The 19,336-nt window shown below is 46.4% G+C and overlaps 1 protein-coding gene across 2 annotated transcripts in view; it reads left to right on the forward strand.

The window, feature by feature from the left end:
• Nucleotides 1-12,341, forward strand: part of ERBB4 (erb-b2 receptor tyrosine kinase 4) — a 483,644-nt gene extending 471,303 nt beyond the window's left edge. Inside the window, exons 26-27 of one of the 2 annotated variants that reach the window (XM_039728642.1) lie at nt 4,713-5,004; nt 6,893-12,341. In XM_039728642.1, the coding sequence (XP_039584576.1) occupies nt 4,713-5,004; nt 6,893-7,329 (729 nt within the window). In that variant the 3' untranslated portion in view covers nt 7,330-12,341. The remainder of the gene's footprint in view (nt 1-4,712; nt 5,005-6,892) is intronic. The other variant, XM_039728643.1, reaches the window with a different exon arrangement.
• Nucleotides 12,342-19,336: the final 6,995 nt, after the last annotated feature.

Here is a 19,336-nt window from a genome sequence, read left to right on the forward strand (position 1 = left end):
AGGTGGGGTGGAGGATGGGTGCAGGTTTCTGAGCTCCAGAGAACATCTGGGGTTCCAAGCCTTTGATGCCATGCAGCAGAATGCTTTTATTTCCAGCCTGGGTATCAGGCTCAAAGAGAGCAGACTACAGAAAAGCATTTCCCCTGCCTTCTCCTGTCAGTGTAGCTGGATACTGAGTTTTGTGCCCAAATTGGGCATCTCTTAAGAGATTATTTTCATTGGCAGTGTTGTCATCTTTGACTTCTCTACTTGGTGAAGTGTTAGACTGAAAATATATGGTTTATATCTGGTATTTTCCAGTAACAGCACAGGAAATTCTCTGTGCTGTGTATGGGTATGTTGTTTCCCATGCCAAAATTTTGTTTGTGATGTATGCCATTTATTGTTCACAGTCCAGACTAAATTATTCCTAGAAGGCAGTTTGGGTGTCCCAATCCATATGGACTGCTCTAAAAGAGTTAACAAGTATAAAAACAGACATTTGTTATGAGAGAAAATTATTCAAGAGTGATGATTTATCTGAAGTTAAGTTGGTCAGTACTGAGCTGAACCCAGGGGGCCAGTGAAACACCCAAACTGACTTTGGACAGGTTCAGGGATGTCTTAAATCCACCACTCTGCCAGGATATGGCTGGCATATCTCAGCCTATGGGAACTGAGTTAGAGCCCAGGCTGCCTGCAAATCCTACCTGTCCTCTGGCAAACAGCAACCAGAAAACATCAGATTAATGTTTGTTTCTTAATCTTAAGACTTAATTTTTGTTTCCTCCATTTATATTTTAAACCAGAAAAAATCAGATTAATCTTTCTTTCTTAATCTTAATCTTAAGACTTAATTTTTGTTTCCTCCATTTATATTTTTCCTCTCTGATCTAAACTGAATGTTTTGTGTCTCAATGGTGGAAGCAGCAGTTGTTGGAGACTGGAGCAAACTGATGCTTACGTTGTTTCTGTACTTGTGATCAACATTTAAGTTAAAACATGTGACACATTCTGAGAACAGGTACTGCTGGAAAAGGGGCTGGGACATCATCATTTCCCATAAAGATTCCCCAGTCCCCAACTTTATGGCCAGGGAATGCCAGACTTATGTCAGGTGCTGTGAACTGTAGGGATGGATATGCTTGAACCTTAACAGCCCAGAGAGGTGTCAAATCCTTTCTATTTATATATGGCCTTTCTCTGAGCAGGGGCTGGGACCAGAAACCCCCAGCGGTCTGCAAAGTCTGTGCACAAAGAGCATTCCATTTCTGTTGAACATTACACACTGATCTCATGGTGCATGTTTCTCCCTTTGATTTTCATCTCAGAAATATTTGCTGTCTGGAGCAGGGCAGAGTAATCTGCAAATTCTGCGGAAGCAGGACTGCAGCCAAGCAGAGGTGGCTGTTCTCCTGGAATGGCCTTTCCTATTTGAGTTTCAGTTTGGATCAGTTGTAAAATACCAGGCTGCTCCCTTGGAATTTGCTTGGGGGCTGATGGGACACACTCTGTTGTGAGATCTGCCTGCAGCCCCACCAGACCATCCCAAATATTATTCAGATACACTCCCATAAGTCAGAAACTTGAAGCAAGGTCTCTTATCTTAGGAAGCTTTGGTTTGGTGACTGGAGCCTGGAAACTCCCTTGGTTTGAAATTAGGTCAAGAGTTTCTAGGGGAAGGAGGAGAGTGAGTTGTTTCTGGGGGCACACAGCCCAGGACTGATGAGTGGTACAAAGAAGTGTTGCCAGTTTTTGCTGAAAGCAGATAATCATTGAGTTGCCCGAGGCCTGGAGCACAGGATAGCTCTGCACAGGATTTGGGAGCAGCATCCCAGTGGCAAGGCTGGAGTGTTTTACTCCTGCTCTGTGTTTGGTGCTTTTTGTGAAGGAGAGGAGGAGGGACCTGGGTTTATGCACTTGGAGCAGTATCAGAGTGGCCTCAAATGTGTGTATACATTCATGCTGCCAAAGTCTTGCCTTCAGCAGAGAAATCTTTCAGTCCTGTGAGTTTAGCAGGCTGCCTAAGAGCAAGGAGCAGCACTGATTGTGCAACCCTGTCAACATTTCTGTGTCTGGCCAGGAAAACCAGCTCTGCAGCAGCAAGGGGGCTGGACACAACAAGGCTTTGATTTCATTGCAGTTTAGGATGCAGCCAGAAAATATTATGTCCGTGCCATAAAGGAGGAGATATTTACCTTCAGGAGATTTTAGAAGCAAGGAATTGGAAAATGAAATTAATGAATAGAAAGCAATAACACAAGCCAATATTCACAGAAATGTTATTTACCACTCTTGGATCAGGGCTCATTTTACACAAATATTGGCTGTTATAACAGCTGATGTGTCACTGGTGTTTTGTACCAGGGGGCCTTGGAAAAAGGCTTTAGGAGACATTTTCTTGGATTTTATTCTTTCTCTGCATGGTTATGTTTTTCCTAAAATTCAATCATGTGGTGTACAGAATGAAATCTTGGGCATTTCTGAGGAGGGCTGCTCAGTTAAAGAAGTGAGGCTCCTTCTGGGGTGTGATGAGTTCCCCTGTCAATGGATGTGTGCACTCCACAGCTAATGGGTAAAACTCACATCAAAAGGAAGCTAGGATTGATTTTTATTTTTTTTTTAGTATACAAACTGAGACTTCTAAAGTAGGCTTATGTAGTGAGGTCTTTGAGCAACCAGCCACTCTCTGTCTATCTCAAAAAGGTAGAGATGATAATTCCAGTGAGACTTCTAGAATCAGAAATCCAAAATTCTAGAGCTTTGCAGTGAAGAAACACCTGCTGATTTTTTCAAAATAGTATTTAAAATGCAAAAACAACACCAAATCCCCCCCCGCCAAAAATCAACAAAGCAAATTGCATTTCACATACAAAACAAAATGTTCTACCTGGTAAAATCCAAACGTATTTCCTTCTCACAGTGTGATTCATGTCCTGACCACTAAGAGTTGTCTGAGGGTAATCTTGGAAGCCTACAAAATTAGGACCTCACATTGTAATTACCAGTCAATTTAAGCACACTTAAACATTTATATTAATTTTCAAGCCAACTAAATGGCACCACCGTTGTTTTCTTTGCCTTCTGTTTTAATGGAACAGTGGCCACAGGGTAAAACAGCTCATGGGGAAAAACAGTAAAGAAGTAAAGTGCAGACAGCAGTGGTGGAGAAGAGCCACGTGTAAGGTTCTGTGGTAGAAAAACAGTAAAGAAGTAAAGAAAAGTGCAGACAGCAGTGGTGGAGAAGAGCCACGTGTAAGGTTCTGTGGTAAGGGCTGCTACAAGACAGATATGTTTAGTACAGCACTAAGACAGAGGCTTGAAAAAGCACAATTATAGTGATCTTAGCTGGCAGCCACTGACTGGAAATGCTCTTGTCAGCAAAAATAGCAACACATTAATGGCAGTCCATTGTTGGTGACATCTTGGGACAGGGCTGTGCTAAGAGGGCCTGTTACTGTGTTGTTGTAGTTGCAGAGGAGGTATTTAAATATTAGAGTCACAGCCAAGAAGAGCTAAAGATAGGGCAGTGGCTTTGACCTTTTGTGCTGAGGGTGGAGCAGAGCCCACAGACGCATAATGCCATCCTGGAACAGTATTTTTTTAAAGCTTCTAATCTTCTAAACTTTTACTGGCAGAGGGGTACAGCCCTGCGTGCAGAAGTCAAGCCTATCGGCAAAAAACTTGCTTTTCTAAGACACACAGCTTGTTGTTGGGGGTGAGGCATTTGTCCTGGATGAATTTGAATTTTGAGTCCAGTCAGGAAGCCTGACTGGTGTGCATGTTTCTCCCAGTTAGCTCATACAGCTCATGTGACTTGTTTGGTTCATGTGGCCTCTTGTTATGTATCCATCATCCATTTTTCTTTCCTATTAGAGTGAAATTGGACACAGCCCTCCTCCTGCCTACACCCCTATGTCAGGAGTAAGTATTTCACATTTAGCCTTCATCTTTCAGGCTTTCCTTCTTTCTTCACTATTTCTTTTCTTTTTCAAACTCTTTTCTCCTGCATAAATGACTCAAAACGAGGTAATGAAGTGTATATATAAGGAATCAAACAGTTAAGATCTCCAGACTCAGCCTGGATTCATGTGCGAACTCTCAAGGACCCACACCCAAAACTCTGACAACTTTTCTTGAAAAAGGTGAAAGGTGAAAGGCTTGGATGGATCTGTAGATCTTTCCTTCCTTTCTGTAGGCCATGATGATGAAAGTTCCTTGCATGTCTGTGCTAACAAACAAAATGGTAGGTCGAGTTAAACCCTTGAGTTGAGGTACAAACACAGTTCAGCAGCCTGAAATGCACTTCCTGATGGAATTACACACGGTGTGGGTGACCCCGTGATTCCCACCACAGGACACACTCAAAGTATCACCCAGAATAAACAGAGATGATAGTGGTTTCTATCCCCAGTCAGAAAGAGATTTCCAAATATGAGGTTTAAAGGGCTTTGATCAGAAGTCAGGGGAGGTTGCCAGAGTACTAGAAGAGGAAGCACCACCTTCACCTCTTGCAGCTGTGAGTGTCCAGCCTCCACGTGCCTAGCAGGACACAAGTTTTCCTGCCCTATTTCTATCCCCACTGAGCACTGCAGGGCAGATGGATGCTTTGTGGGTCCACACCAAAGCCTGGAAGTTCAGGATGGGCAGGGCAGGCACAACCATTACGTGCTGTTGAAGCTTCTCCCCTCAGGAGCCTCCTTTCCCATGCTGTGTGTTCCTTCTTCCAACAGAACCAGTTTGTGTACCGGGACGGTGGCTACACTGCCGAGGTGCCAATGCCATACAGGGCTCCGGGCTGCATCATTCCCGAAGCCCCAGCTGCTCAAGGGGCCACAGCAGAGATCTTTGAAGACTCCTGCTGCAATGGCACGATGCAGAAACAGGTGGCAACCCTGGCAAAAGAGGACAGCAGCACCCAGAGGTACAGCGCTGACCCCACCGTCTTCATTCCCGAGCGGGTCGTGCGGGGAGAGCTGGATGAGGACGGGTACATGACACCGATGAGAGACAAAGCTAAAACAGGTAAATATTGCCTTTCCAGGAGGCTCCTGGTCTAGCCCGGCTGCATTTCTTCTCTTTTTACAGCAGCAGCTTTTCATCAAAAATGGCTTTATTTAGTTACCTATCAAGTTGAAGCATTCTGACTAGGATAATATTCCTTTACACGGGGATTTGGTTTTCTCTCCTTAATTTTCTACTTTGAAATGCTCAGATGTGCCAGTATGGCAAAGCTAGTAAGTCCCCCTTTTACTTTTTTTTTTTTTTTTTGAGAAATAACAAGAGAACTGAAGAAAAGCCAAGCCCCCTTCTTACCCAAACACAAATCTTCAGTTATTTCCAAGGAAAGGATCTATCTTCAGCCAGCCATAGTCCCAACTTTGCTTTGTTTATTGATCTTCTTATTCTTGGCATTGTGCTTGGTAAATGTCATATTGAACCTATCACAGAACTGATACACACAGCTGGCATTTTATACCCAAGAGAAGCCTAGGATTGAAAGAACAAGATGTGCTTTAAAGAGAGCATCACTGCAAGGGAAAGATTGCCTAAATCTGTGCCTGCTCATCATGCTGCACTTCCCAGTTTGCCCTCATTCATTTCTTCCTCTTTAAATAATGATAGCAGTCATTTAGATGTAAGGGGATGTGTCATTATTAATTTGCTTCCCAAGCTTTGCATTAGCTTTAAGGAAATTAATAAATGCAAATGTAAATGACAAGTCACTGGTGTGTTTGCTAAGAATTTGGAAGCCACTTGTCCTTTGTGTTACATGATGGAGGAATGGAGGGAGCCCTGGGGCTTGACCCATGGCAAGTAGCAGTTGTGGGAGTCCCCCTTGCAGTGATTTACTTTCAGTGTCTATCCATGCAGTTGCACCCAGGGGATCCTCAGAGTTCTGCAGGAGCCACCCGAGCCCTCAGGGATGTGGCAGTAGCAGCTCAGGAGAGAAAGCAGCTCCTTCCTGACCCCCTGGGCACAGACACAGGGTTGTCACGGTGTGGCCACACACTGTATGTTCCATGCCAGCTGCAGGGTTCAAACCAAAGCACTGCTTGGCTGTCATCACTAAAAAAACAAATGTTCCCACTATTCAGCTCACATTCAGTGACAGCTGTGGGTTCAGAGGTGTTCACTGGGTGTTGATCTCTTGCCTCTAATAGTTTTGGCCCCATTCTGAATGAAACCAGGTGACCCCTTGCACCAGGACTCTCTGTGGAGGTGTGTGCAGAGCCCTTGAGCAGCACCGTGCTGCTGGAAATGGGGTGTTAATCCACAGCAAGTGATTTGAGGCAACAGCAGCCTGCTCCAAGTCCCATTCTGCAGCTGATCTAAGGCTCTCTTGTTCCCTTTCCAGGGCTCATTTGTACAACCTTTTTTAAATAATGCTTCAAGGCCCTTTGTCCTTCAGGGATGGAAGGTTTTTAATCAGGCAAATTGTTCTGTTAGAAATGAAGCTGTCTTAAAAGTTAGCCCTTGGGGATAGGCTTTGTGCAGAGAGTCTTAGCTAAGATTTCTATAGAGTTTTCTGGATGGAAGGACTGCAGAGCAGAGGGTTTGCTAATAGGTCCAAGGTTGCAGAGGCTGAAGTCATTCAGTGTGTTTGGGTCTGTGGATCATACAGTGAGAGGAAGTCCCGGGGGCGGGGAGCACATGGGCTCAGTAAGAGCTGCAGCTTAGCTGGCCAGGGTGTTTGATAAGTCAGTCTTACAAGGTGTCTGTTTTAACCCACATTGTCTGTTTAGCTTGTAAATACTTAATTTTTCACAAGTGTGTGTTCAACATAGTTGGCTCCTGATCCCATTTGGAGTTCTTGGAATGGCTGAGGTGGAGGAGGGTGCTCTAGTCCAAGTTCTTCTACAGGGATGGATTACTACCACTCCAGGCTGACTTATTTTTTCTGTTTCCTCAGATTACCTGAACCCAGTGGAAGAGAACCCATTTGTTTCCCGCCGAAAGAATGGAGATCTCCAAGCTGTGGACAACCCAGAGTACCACAGTGCTCCCAACGGGCAGCCCAAAGCAGAGGACGAGTACGTGAACGAGCCATTGTACCTCAACACCTTCGCCAACACCTTGGAAAACGCCGAGTACCTGAAGAACAATTTGCCAGAGAAAGCCAAGAAGGCCTTTGACAACCCAGACTACTGGAACCACAGCCTGCCCCCACGGAGCACCCTCCAGCACCCGGACTACCTGCAAGAGTACAGCACAAAATACTTTTACAAACAGAATGGACGGATCCGGCCCATAGTGGCAGAGAATCCTGAATACCTCTCCGAGTTCTCCCTGAAGCCTGGCACTGTGCTGCCCCCGCCGCCCTACAGACACCGGAATACCGTGGTGTAGTGGCTGTGCTCTCACTGAAGTGGAAAGGCAACCCCTTCTAGCTGCCTCACTCGTACCCTCTCGCTCCCCCTTTCTCCCTGCCCTTGACCCTCCTTCCTCCCTCCCTCCCTCTCTTTCTCCCATGAGCTTCCTCTTCTTGCCAGTTCACTCATTTTTGATATTTCTAAGTGAAAGGATGTCTTGGAGTTGGTTGCAGATTGGGTTGGGAGCCTGGAAGGAAGGAAGGAAAGAGACTGAAAGAAGGATTGTACAACCTGGCCTTTCCCACTTTCGGCAGACGCGGGGGTTGGATGCCCAGAGAAGCCAGGTGGTACTAGGAAAGGCCAGTGGCAGTGCTGCTGTTGAGCTCATTCTCAGTGATTCAACTGTAGGGAAAGCCACAGAAAGGCTGATTCTTTCAGCAGGAACTGATGAGAGTCTGTACAGCATTCCTGGAAATCTCCATGCAATTTCCATCAGGGTGAAAAATGGACAATTTTTATATCCTGTGTGATAGCGTAGTAATTGAGATTGAGAATCCAATTTCTTTCTCTAACACTTTCTATCCCAGCAACTGAAAATGGCTAACATAGCTTTTCAAAAACATTCAGATCTTCATTGTGGCTTTCCAAGAAATGATGATGTGACTCCCACATACAGCTAAGCCCCTCTTCTGAGCCACTCCGTGATTTTGTGCCAATTCCCAGCCACAGAGACTCCTGCTCAGAACTGGTACCTGACATGACCATTTTTGTATGTGTGCCAACACAACAATCACTTTAAACACAAAGCACCTTTCAGAAGATAGTAACAAAACCACACCTCCGATATGTTCATTTGAAGCTAAAAACCAGGCCAAGAAATGAAGATTTGTATGCCAAAAGCTTTGCTTTCCTGTTTTATACCTGCTGACTATGAACACTTCAAAAGATTGTCGCTAATTCTTCCCTATCTTTTTTTCTTCATGGTCATGAAGGGAGCTGGGGATGCTGTCAGGCAACACTGAGGACAAGACAGAGAACTGAAGAGTTTGATGTTCTGTGGGGTGGGGTGGGAAGGGTCCTTTAAACTGGAAGACAGACACTGGACTGGAGAAAACGCACATAGCGGTTCACTGGAAAGTTAGTTTGCACTTAACCTCTGATTTTATTTGAACTGTTTTCTGGATTTTGAATGAAGCAATATGGAAGTGACCAGCAAAATACAAAATAATAATTTTAAATTAAAAAAGAAATATAAATTATTTGTAAAGGATGACTGTGGAAATGCCAAAATGAAGCAAATCAAGTCTTTGGAACAATGTCTGCCACTTCTGAGAGGCCGATGCAGTGACTGCTTCAGAGAATACAGTGAGAGAGCAGCCAGCTCTTCCTGCTGCTCTATGAAGGACAGCAGAGCAAGCCCTGGAAAGGATCAGGGGAGGCAAATGTCCTGCTCTGGCTCACAGCACAGTACAGAATATCATTTTTCTAAAAGGAGGATTACTCTGGCACAGAAGACAGTGCATATGAGGTTTGAGAAGTCAAAATGTGCATGATTTGCAGAGCTTTCTGTCAAAAATGTAAATAAGTATGAGTCAGTCTCCTTGCACTTAGTTCTGCTTTTATCAACCTCAGTTTTTAGGTAGACACCCCCTGACCTGCTCCTCTTTGGAAATCTCTTTCAAACCAGAGTTCTGGACGTTTTTAGTGATCTGGGGCAGATGGAGCTGGGAGAGGAGGTGCAAGGGCCCGAGACACCAAGGCTTGCTCCTGGCACACCAACACTGTGTGTGTAAGAGCATTTGTGAGCCTGCTTCCCACCAAACATCTTAAGGAACCTTTGGAGATCTTCCTGTCTCTATCCATCAAAGCTTTTAAAGGGAAGAAACCATACCTGGTGGATGGCAATCTTGGGTGATGCAACAGTGTTTAAGTTTATGAGCTCCAGCTCTGTTAGGGCTGAGATCTTTGGGGTGACCTAACCTGGCAACAAAACCAGCAGCAACCAGTGGTCTGGAAATGGCATCACCCTCCCCTAAAATCCTGCCATTCCAACAGCTTCCACCTTTAGTCTTGGGGAACATGAAGGGCGTAAGAAACAAGCAATAGCTACCTGAAGCTAATTAGTAGGTCAGCTTGACAAAGGTGTGAAAAGATGTTAAACCTGGCTTGGTTGTTAACCCTGTAGATGGAAAGCAAACTGTGACCACAAGGCTGGTTCAGCTGTTGGTGCACCAGGCGTGTCCAGGTGTGCATTGAGTACATAGCTGGAGGTTCTGAAAGCAGCAACAACAGGCACAGATCTTTGAGCTGGTAAAAGGAGATCTTGGGTCAAGTGGTACCGAGGTGGTTGGTGGTGATATGACCTGTCGTGGGATAGATGGATACAATCCTGCACTGAGCACTCTGGTGCCTCTGGTAGCTCCTCACCATCTTAGGGGACAGGGGCATGTGCTGGGGCACACGAGGGCCTGGGTGGCTGCTCCAGGGAAGGTTTGCCCACAGCATGCTCACAGGGTGTGCAGGCAGGGTCTGCCAGGCTGGGACAATGCTGCCAAGCTGCCTGGGGACAGACACCAGCACAGGAATGTGGGTGTCCTGTTTCAGCAGTACCACAGGTAGGTGGGGAAAGGTTAATTTGTCCCTGAACAGGTCTTGTAACAGAGTAACTCCTAATGGAGAAAAAATATAAAATAAAATGCTGGCATAGCTCACATGTTTGAATTCAGAGATGAGCTCAGAGGCTGCTGGGGCAGAGGCAGGCACACCTCCAGAGCCAGGCAGTGGGATGGAGCTGCTCACACAAGGTGAGGCCTGTTTGTTCCTCTGGTAATGAAGTAGTGCTCATGTTAGAAACAAGCCCATGGAGTAATCCAAATGTAAATACAGGTGGGGTTTAACAATTTAACGTTTTCTTTCTTACAAGGCTTGAATTATTTATTAATTTTATTTGTTGACTGTGGGTGTGCTATAATATATTAAGTAGCATGGAAATGCAGAGGTTCCTGCAGGTGGGACAGCAGGAAAGCTGGAACAGGAGCTTGGGCTCTGCCTGGCAGCCAGGATGAGCCACGCAGAGCCATGCTAGTGGGGTCTGGGATAGCAGAGGACAGGCAGAGGCTTCATGAACACAGTGATTCGGGATGAGGGAGAGCTCCACACACTGCAGCTTCTCAATTTAATATTTTTTTACTATTTTCTGAGCTTATGATTTGAGTTGCAGTTGCCAAAACTGACCCTTGAGTTTCCATGCTGTGCCAGTCACCCCTTGCCCAACAGATGGGCCTGTGTGGTGCTGAGGCTGCTGGTGATCCAACCCAGAGAGCAGCAGATATCTGAACCCTGCCCCTTTCCTCTGCAAGAGAAGTTCTGAGCTCAGCTGGCAGGTTTTGCCCCTTTGCAACAGATAGTTTAATCATGGCTAAAGAAAAAAGAAAGGAAAACTGAGAGCAGAACTGTTTGGCTGCTTTAATTCCAGCAGAAACTCCTGGCTGTCCCTAACTCATATAATTGCCCTACTGGGTATTGCTGCTGGCTTGGGGAAAGTACTTGGGCAAATGCACATGGCAAAATCATGGCAAGCATTCAGCTGGGATTCATATGGGATGAAAGATGAGAGCCGTGGTCTTTAATGCAGGTTTGGGGGGAAAGCACATATATTCACACACAAACTGCATTTTGTCAGCACAAAGCAGCAGGTGAGGATACCAACAGAATGTGATTCACTCTCTAGTGCTACAGAGGTATCTGGTTAGGTTTTCTGGGGTTTAGAATGCAATCTCCTGTTTATAAATGTTCTGTTTCCTCCTGTCATGGCCCATGTCACAGGATAGCAGTGACCAACTTTTCAAGAGCACGTTTTTACCTGAGTGTGGATCAGCCATTATCCAAGGCACAAAGCAACCTGTTAAAGGAAAGAGAACAACATTTATTATTTCCTCCTGATCTCTTTCAGTGTCACTTGTCCTAGCTGTTATTACCTACCTGAGGGTTACTGCAAGCAGATGCTGGGGCCAATTGACTCACTGTAACATAATTGGCTGAAACCAACTCCTTTTACATTTACTTCTTCAGATCTTTTCAGATTTTTCTTTTTCTGCAAAACAGCCAGGAGGGATTTTTTTTACATGGCCATTGGCTCAGATGTAGCAGAGTATTTAAACTATATTTCAAACACGTTATCTCTCTCAGGTAGCAAGAGATGGAAATGAATCTGCAATAGGAGCCACCATGTAGGTCTGTTTGAGGTACCCTGAAATCCTTTTCTGTGTACAAAGAAATGCTGTATTACCCCTGGATGTACCACGTAGTTGGTAGAAAATGTGCTTCTTGACTGCAAGGCTCATATGCAATGATCTGACACCTGTTTCCACTAAAGATCTCACCCTCAGCCACCACCAAGCCTGGCCCAGGAGGAAGGGAAATAGCAGCTCTGGAAGAGCAGCTCAGCCCTGACTCTGTGGATCCACTCTTTCCATAGCTTTTAGGTAGAGCTGGGCAGCACAGGGGAGAAGTATGAGTTGTGAGGTGAGTCAGCCTAGAAATACAGCTTGGTTTTGGGGATGGAAAATCAAATACTAAAGAAAAAGATCTATTTTTGTCTAATGGTGTCTGTGTAGGTGTTGCACATCATGGTGGCAGCTAACAGAATGATGTATGGGATTGAGTTCCTTTATTCCATCTGGGAGATGTGGAGACAAGGCAGGATGAGGATGTTGGTCATGTAATTCCCCAGGATAACTGGAGGCATCCCCATGGGCTGTGCTTCCCTGGCAGCCCAGGAACCCTGGGCAGGCATGTCCTTACAGAAGGGACAGCCCCCACAGGGACACACAGGGACACTCCCACTGCAGCCTGCCAGCCCTGCAGGGAAGAAGGAATGGGAGCACCAGAGGTGCCCTGGGTGGTTCCCATGAGTCAGGGTTGGCTGCTCCCACCCTGGCTCCCAAGTGAATTATGGAGCTCAGACAGGTGTTTACATGCTTGGAAGGATGCTTGGCTTGAGGGTGGCTGGTGAAACAGAGGCTTTAGAATAATGGGAGCCAGGCCTGCAGTTTTCAGTCACCTCAAGGTTGGCTGCTCCCACCCTGCCTTCCCAAGTGCATTTCAGAACTGTGGAGCTCAGACAGGTGTTTCCATGCTTGGAAGGATGCTTGGCTTGAGGGTGGCTGGTGAAACAGAGGCTTTAGAATAATGGGAGCCAGGCCTGCAGTTTTCAGTCACCCCTTTGGTGGCACCTCAGAGGGGATGATGTCACCACAATGTCTCTTTGGCAAGGATTTTTCAAAAGGAAAGACATGAAGTCTCTGCACCTGCTCATTTCCAGCTGTCACTTGCTGTGGTCTCACTCCCGTGGATCTTCACCTCTGCTGCTGACAAAACAGCTCATCTGGGGTTTGCAATGTCCCTTTGGCAAGAATTTTTCAAAAGGTGGTGGCACATGAAGTCTCTGCACCTGCTCATTTCCAGCTGTCACTTGCTGTGGTCTCACTCCCGTGGATCTTCACCTCTGCTGCTGACAAAACAGCTCATTTGTGATTATGCAAAAATCTTGGATTTGGGTTCAGATTGTTTTTCTAGGTAGGGTGGCTGGCTCTAGTACTTATGTCCATCAAGCAGGGAGCTGCAGTTGTCCCACAGAGTAGCCTCAGTGAAGCACCATTGTCTGTGCAGGATTCCCTCTCTTTTATTTTCTGCCTGTTGCTAAGCATTTCTTATAAAGGTGGAAAAGGTCACTGTTACAAATGAGGCTTTCAGACTGGAAACAAATAACAAAAATAAAGCTATGTGGTTAGAAGCACCACTCTAAAATGTCCAAAAATCACGTCTCCATGTTAGTTCTAATGTTATTTTAGTACAATTTTGTTTTGCCACTGTGTGGATTGGTGGTTTGTTCCAATGGTAGGCTCCTTGCTCTTGAGGAGAGGCTGAGGTTGGTGCTGCTGCAGTGATGGCTGGGATCTTCCTGTAAGTTTGGACAATGCAGAGCACTTTTTAGGGAACTCTGTGGTTGTTCAGGTCTGACTGATGGTGGTGGGACTCAGTGGAGATTGAACTGTGGCCAGTCTCATCTCCTAACCAGAGCCAGAGGGACACCTTCTGCCCAGGGTGTCCTCCAGATGGGGTCTGGGGCAGCAATACAAGAAAAAGTGTGAGGGGGAAGCCCAAGGACATCCCAATAGTGGAATCAAAGCTGGATTATTTTAAATTTTTCTTATTATAGATGAGCTTTGTGGACCTTGGCAGAGAGAGGTTTTAAGGGGAGTTTTGTGAGGTGTTAGGCAGTGTGAGTAGTTCTGTCCCAGTTCTTCTCCCCTCACCAATAAAAAAGCCATGAAATCACGCTCCAGCAGTGTTGTGGATGACCCCTTCACCTGCTGTGAAGGTGCATCCTGCCCAGCACCCTCAGGCTGCTGGCTCAGGTGTGACCAGGGCCACAGGGACAGGAGCCACGGGCTGTCACTGAGCACCATTTGCCAGCAGTTTGGTCCCCAGCCCAACCTTTGAGCTCTCCTACGGGGGAAACACTGTATTGTCCATAGCACTCTGAAGACTAAACCCTTTTGGGATAACCACAGTAGGGAACTGTGACTGGTATTTTCTAAGTGTAGATATGTATGCTGTTCTTTCGAGGTAAGGTACTCTGACATATGTAGCATAAACTGGTCCTGCTGTTAAATGGGTCGATTATTAACTGAGCAGCTGTGTAGGGGGTAGCTAACTTTGAATGCATGAAATCACTGTTCCTCTGGATCTGGGATGGGAGGTAGGTACTGGCTGCTTGTGGGGGTACTTAGGGTGGGGTAATGCAAGAGGGAAATGCAGGTGAGTGAGAAAACTGGGAATTTTTTTATAGCATTTTAAAGATGGAAATCGGTACCTATTTGATACATTATTCACAATTGTTTTAATCCCTTCTTTTGCCCAGTTTTTGCTACTTCCCCAATATTGTAAGCTGGAATTGCTAAACAGGTATCAGGGAAGGGAAACTGAGGGGAAAAGAAGTCTCTTTCTAAGAACAGAGATAGCCAAATTTCATTTCCTGACCTGGTGGTCTTGAACCACTGACTTTTCAGAAGAGGCTCCAATTCAGGCCCGGGGTATGACATTACTGTCCCCTTGGAATCAAAGGCTCCCACCTGGCAGGTGACACTGGGGCAGCACTGAGCTCCTGGTGACTCCTGATGATGCTGCCTGCATGGCCCAGCCCGGAGGAACCAGCAGCACACACGGGTGGGATGGTCTGGGTTCCTGTCAATCCTCCACCTTCTGGAAGAGCCACAACATCAAACAACAATGCTTCTGCCTTATGAAGTACCTTCAGAAGAAGAGAAGTGTCAGCAAGTTGGGGAAGACACTCATTTCTTGCAAAGTGATGCATTCAGAGTTAGCTGCCTTTCTGAAACAAAAAAAAAAAAGAAATTCAATACCTACTGTATGTTACTTTGAAAATGTGAATAGTATTTTTATAGCTTGTTAAAGACACAGCTAGTTGCATTTGTAAATAAGGATAATGTTGCTTTTATTTTCCTTGTGGACACCATTGTTTGGAACATAATTGTCCTTAGGGTTGATTTGTATATAGGTAATTTGCTTGTGATTTAAGCCGCTCCTCCCCTTTCCTTTCTGTCCCTTCCCACCCTCTGGTTTTGGTTAGAGGTACCATTTTCAGCATTCTGTGTGATTCCGTGTTTTAGCACTGTTGTGGTGTGTTCAGACTTTCTGCACTTGCTTACACAGTAGGGTATGCCAATCGTGTGTGGCGTAATGTTACTTTAACCTTTCCTTTCTCATATTTTAGCTGTTGGGAATTATACACTGTTAAAATAATTACTGACCTGGGTTAATATTAGGTACATATTTTAGCATAATTTCCCTTCTTTTCATGGTTTCTTGGGTTTTTTCTTTTTGTTTTTTCCTTTCCCTATCCTTTTGTCTTGTTTGGAAGCTGGGAAGAAACCTGTGGATCTTCTCTTTGTGTGGTTCTATTCCCCACTCCCGTGTGCAGCCCAGAGTTTCTCCTCATGGTCCTTGGGGTAGAGCTTTATCTGTTTGTTAAGGCAAATGTAGACTGCGACCCACCTTGCATCAACCCACGCTCATCCCAGCTGAACAATTTGAAAACTGTTCTGCCTTTTTGTTACATGAATCTGTCAGAAATATATTTTTAATTTAATATAAATGAAATTCAATAAAATATGAAACAAAGTCTCTGTGCATAAGTGAAATCTCTTGGAAGGTGGCTTGGGTGCTGCCAGTGCCACAGAGTCCGTGGAAAGCCCTGGCATGGCCCTGAACTGGACCCTACACACCCACCCCAGCAATCCCAGGGTTGTGCAGTTCTGAGCTTTTCATTCCTTTTAAAACAAACCACAGCCCATGGAGGTGTTGGTGCCCATGCCCTGTGCCCCAGCTCACTCACTGGGTGTCCAGTTGCAGCTCCTTCACCCCCAGCTGTCCTGGCTCAGCTGGGTTGATTTATCTGCCCAGCTTCTTTGCTGGAGGGGTAGAGGGTGGTGTGGGGAAATGATTCCTGTGTGTATTTAGACACAGTGCACACATTAAATCTAACCCAAGAACCACATACCCCATTATGCCAACAGGCACCCTCTGGGTGTGCACCCCACATCTACGTGCCTTCATCTCACACCCAGCACCAGAGTTTGGCCAGGGCTGGCTCTGCCTTTGTCAGCTGCACCTTTAAATCAAGTTGGAAAACACATTGGAGGTGCTTGCCATGCTCTCAGAGTGAATTAAAAGATTCCCTTCCCAGGAGCTGCCAGGTGCTCTCTGTGCAATGCTCACTCTGTGGCTCGTTTCAAACCCATAATTCACACACAGACCTGTGAGATTTCACTGAGCCATTCCCTGCCAGTGCCGCAGGTTAATTCCCATGGGGGCTGGCACACAGCTGGTCCCAGTGTCCCCAGTCTGCCTCGCTGGCTGCTGAGCATTGCTCCCATTGCCAGGCCTCTGGAAGGCATTTTACATTCACCTAGAAAGCCGTAAAGGTCATGTGGCTCTTTGAGGCACATTCTAAAACACTCCAGTCTCCCTGGATTGCAACTCTTTGTTTCACGAATGGCCTCAACATTTTCTCCCCAGCAGCCTGGAAAGGTCATTGCAGACACACACAATGTTCAGGGCTGGAATCCTGGAGCATTCCCCACACAATGCTGAGAGCTGAATCCTGGAGCATTCCCCACACAATGCTCAGGGCTGGAATCCTGGAGCATCCCCCACACAATTCTCAGAGCTGAATCCTGTAGCATTCCCCACACAATGCTCAGAGCTGGAATCCTGGAACATTCCCCACACAATGCTCAGAGCTGGAACCCTGGAGCATTCCCCACACAATGCTCAGGGCTGGAATCCTGGAGCATTCCCGGCTGCCTCCAGGGAGCAGGAAGACAAGCTGTGTGTAACACCACTCACTCAGAGTGGGTTAGGGTAATGGAATTAAGCATTCCCACTTCAGAGCTGTCAGGAATATAAGGTCTGTTTTCCATAGGAGGGGAAGGGGAAGTGAAAGAGCCCTGTTGCAAGCCCACCCTTCCATGTCCAGCCACACACCACAGGGCTGGAGCACACCCAGGGACACACACACACACACACAGGTGGAGCCCCAGTGCCTGGTGCAGGGATTTGGCATCACTGAGATCCTCACAATAAAACAGGGTGTGATAGAACTCCAGAAATGCTACAGAAATGAGCAACACAAGTTTTAAGACTCATGCAAACACACACCTCTGTTCCCCAAGTGGGTTTTACTTAACTGGCCAAAATACGAAGGAAAGAGTAAATCAATCACTTACTTGCTAGTGAAATATATTAATTTAAAGCCCTCTGCTACTCATTCAGGGTAGCTTGGCAAAGGCCATGGGGTTCAGGTGTTTAAAGTGGCACTGGAAAGCACAGTCCAGCTTTTGCAAGCAGTTTCATGCTGTGTTACTGGAGGTGAAGTTCTTGTACCCTCACACGTCAGTCTGGCCCATGGCTGCTCTGTTACTGAGGTTTGCAGAGGCAATACTGGCCAGCTGGCACATTTTGTCCCACTGCAACAAGCCTGTGCCCTGAGCACCGAGGAAATTGGTTTTGCTCCCTCCAAATGCAAAATAAGCAGCCACTGTAACAACACTGTTAAGGCCTGGGACCTTCCCAGCAGGAGAGGCTGCTTAAGCAATTTCAGTAACAGCCCCAGAATTCAGACAAATCTCTTTAAAGCTTGCACTCAGTTTGCAAACCACACAAGGACTGTAAAGCTGCTGAAGAGGCCAAATGAGCCTCTCATTTCAAACAAGCCCTCCAATGCACTGACGTGAAGTAAAACAGGAAAGTAAAAACCATCAGCAGGTAAAAATCAGCTCAGCTCCACTGCTGAGGCTGAGGCTGTTGCAAGGTTCAGGAGCCTTTCCTCTATCAACTCTCAACAACAGTTTGGGCCAGCAAACAATTTGGAAGCTGCAGCCAGAAGCCAGGAGAAGTCAGGAGAGAGAAAGCCAGGCTTCCCTTTGGCTCCTTTAGCCTGCTTATATATAACACACTGCTCAGCCTAATTTCTGTGCCAGGCTGGCAGGAGCCCATCCTGGTGGTGGGACAGGCTGCACCAGGCATTCCCTCTGGCTGGGCACAAACACAGGGCTCTGAGAGACAGCCAAGAGCAGTGCTGCGAGGGCAGCGAGTGGGGAGCTTACCTGAAAAGCTGGATTTCTTCCCTGATCCCTTTGTTTTGGCAAATCCTCTCCTGGCACAGGAAGGCTGAGCCTGAAATGGGTCCTCCTGAGGCATTTTAAAACCACATCACTGAATGACTGCCAGCTGAACTACTGGGAGAATTATGGCTCCAGTCAACTAAAACATTTGCTTGGTCCTTTTCAAAATTTAGTGTAGGGGCAGTGGTGCTTTTTGGGGTTTGTGTTACTGGGAGAGCTTTCATTTGGGTTTTTTCTTTAGCTCTGTACACAGATTCCCCCCAGGCAGGTTCCTAGGGACATTTCGGAGTGTTGGTACAGCACCAGTGCATTCCCTGCTCCCTCTAGCCTGTCCCAAGCAGATAATCTGCTCTTCTGCAGTCAAAGCTTGTTCCTTTCTGGGGCAAAAATTATTTAAAAGTTGGCCAGAAAGGAGGCAAAACCATCAAAAACAGCTCAGATCTTTGCTCCTCACTCACCTGGAGTTTTGTTGTTTGAGTCTGAGTCCTCTCCAGCCGCCAGTGCAGTCACCAAGGAGATGTCCCAGTCTGTGGCCACCACCCAGACTTTCTCAGCAGCTACAGAGAAAATTGACATGGGGCATGGTGGCTGTGACACATAAAGGCAAATTTTCTGGGCAGTCATGGATACTGTGACAATAATTTGCCCCTAGAAGAGCCCCTGAGACCACAGGGAGCCTCCACATCCATCAAGAGATGATATTGCTGGGAACAGCAGGGTGAAGTCCTCAGCATGGCCACAGCCCAGCTCAGGGAGCTGCCATGAGTCTTTACAGGTGACTATTTAGGAAAAAAAATTAAATTATTACACTTGGAATACTCTTTCCAGTTGCTGTCTGCAACTCTCCATTGCAGCCTATCTTCCTCACCAGAGCAAGGCTTTGCTGGGTTTTTAACCCTGACCACACAAGTCTATCCAAAGCCTTTGCTGAAGGGCACAGCCAGCAATTCCAAAGGGACAACCACTCCACACTCCAGCCTGTCATGCCTGCTCACTGCTCCAGAAGGAACAGCTGACAAACAGCCATCACAACTGCAAAATTCTTCTCCTTATGATAAATCCTCCCCACTGCTCTCTGCTTTTTTTCACACCAAGAGAAGCCTTTGATGTCATGCAAATAAAATCTGTATGAGTTGCTTCATGCAACACACTGGCAAGTCAACAAGATTGTGATAACAAGGGAAGAAGTCATATTTTCCTTTCAGCCATGAGCACAGAAATCTGCTTTGTCCCTGGCACACAGGGCACTGGCTGCTGTGCCCCCTGCAAGGGCCTTGCACAGGGCTGCACAAAGGAGGAGCAACAAAGGAAATATTTTGTTCCCACAGAACAGAA

Source organism: Passer montanus, unplaced genomic scaffold (genome assembly GCF_014805655.1).
Source record: "Passer montanus isolate IOZ18808 unplaced genomic scaffold, ASM1480565v1 scaffold66, whole genome shotgun sequence".
Taxonomy (NCBI): domain Eukaryota; kingdom Metazoa; phylum Chordata; class Aves; order Passeriformes; family Passeridae; genus Passer; species Passer montanus.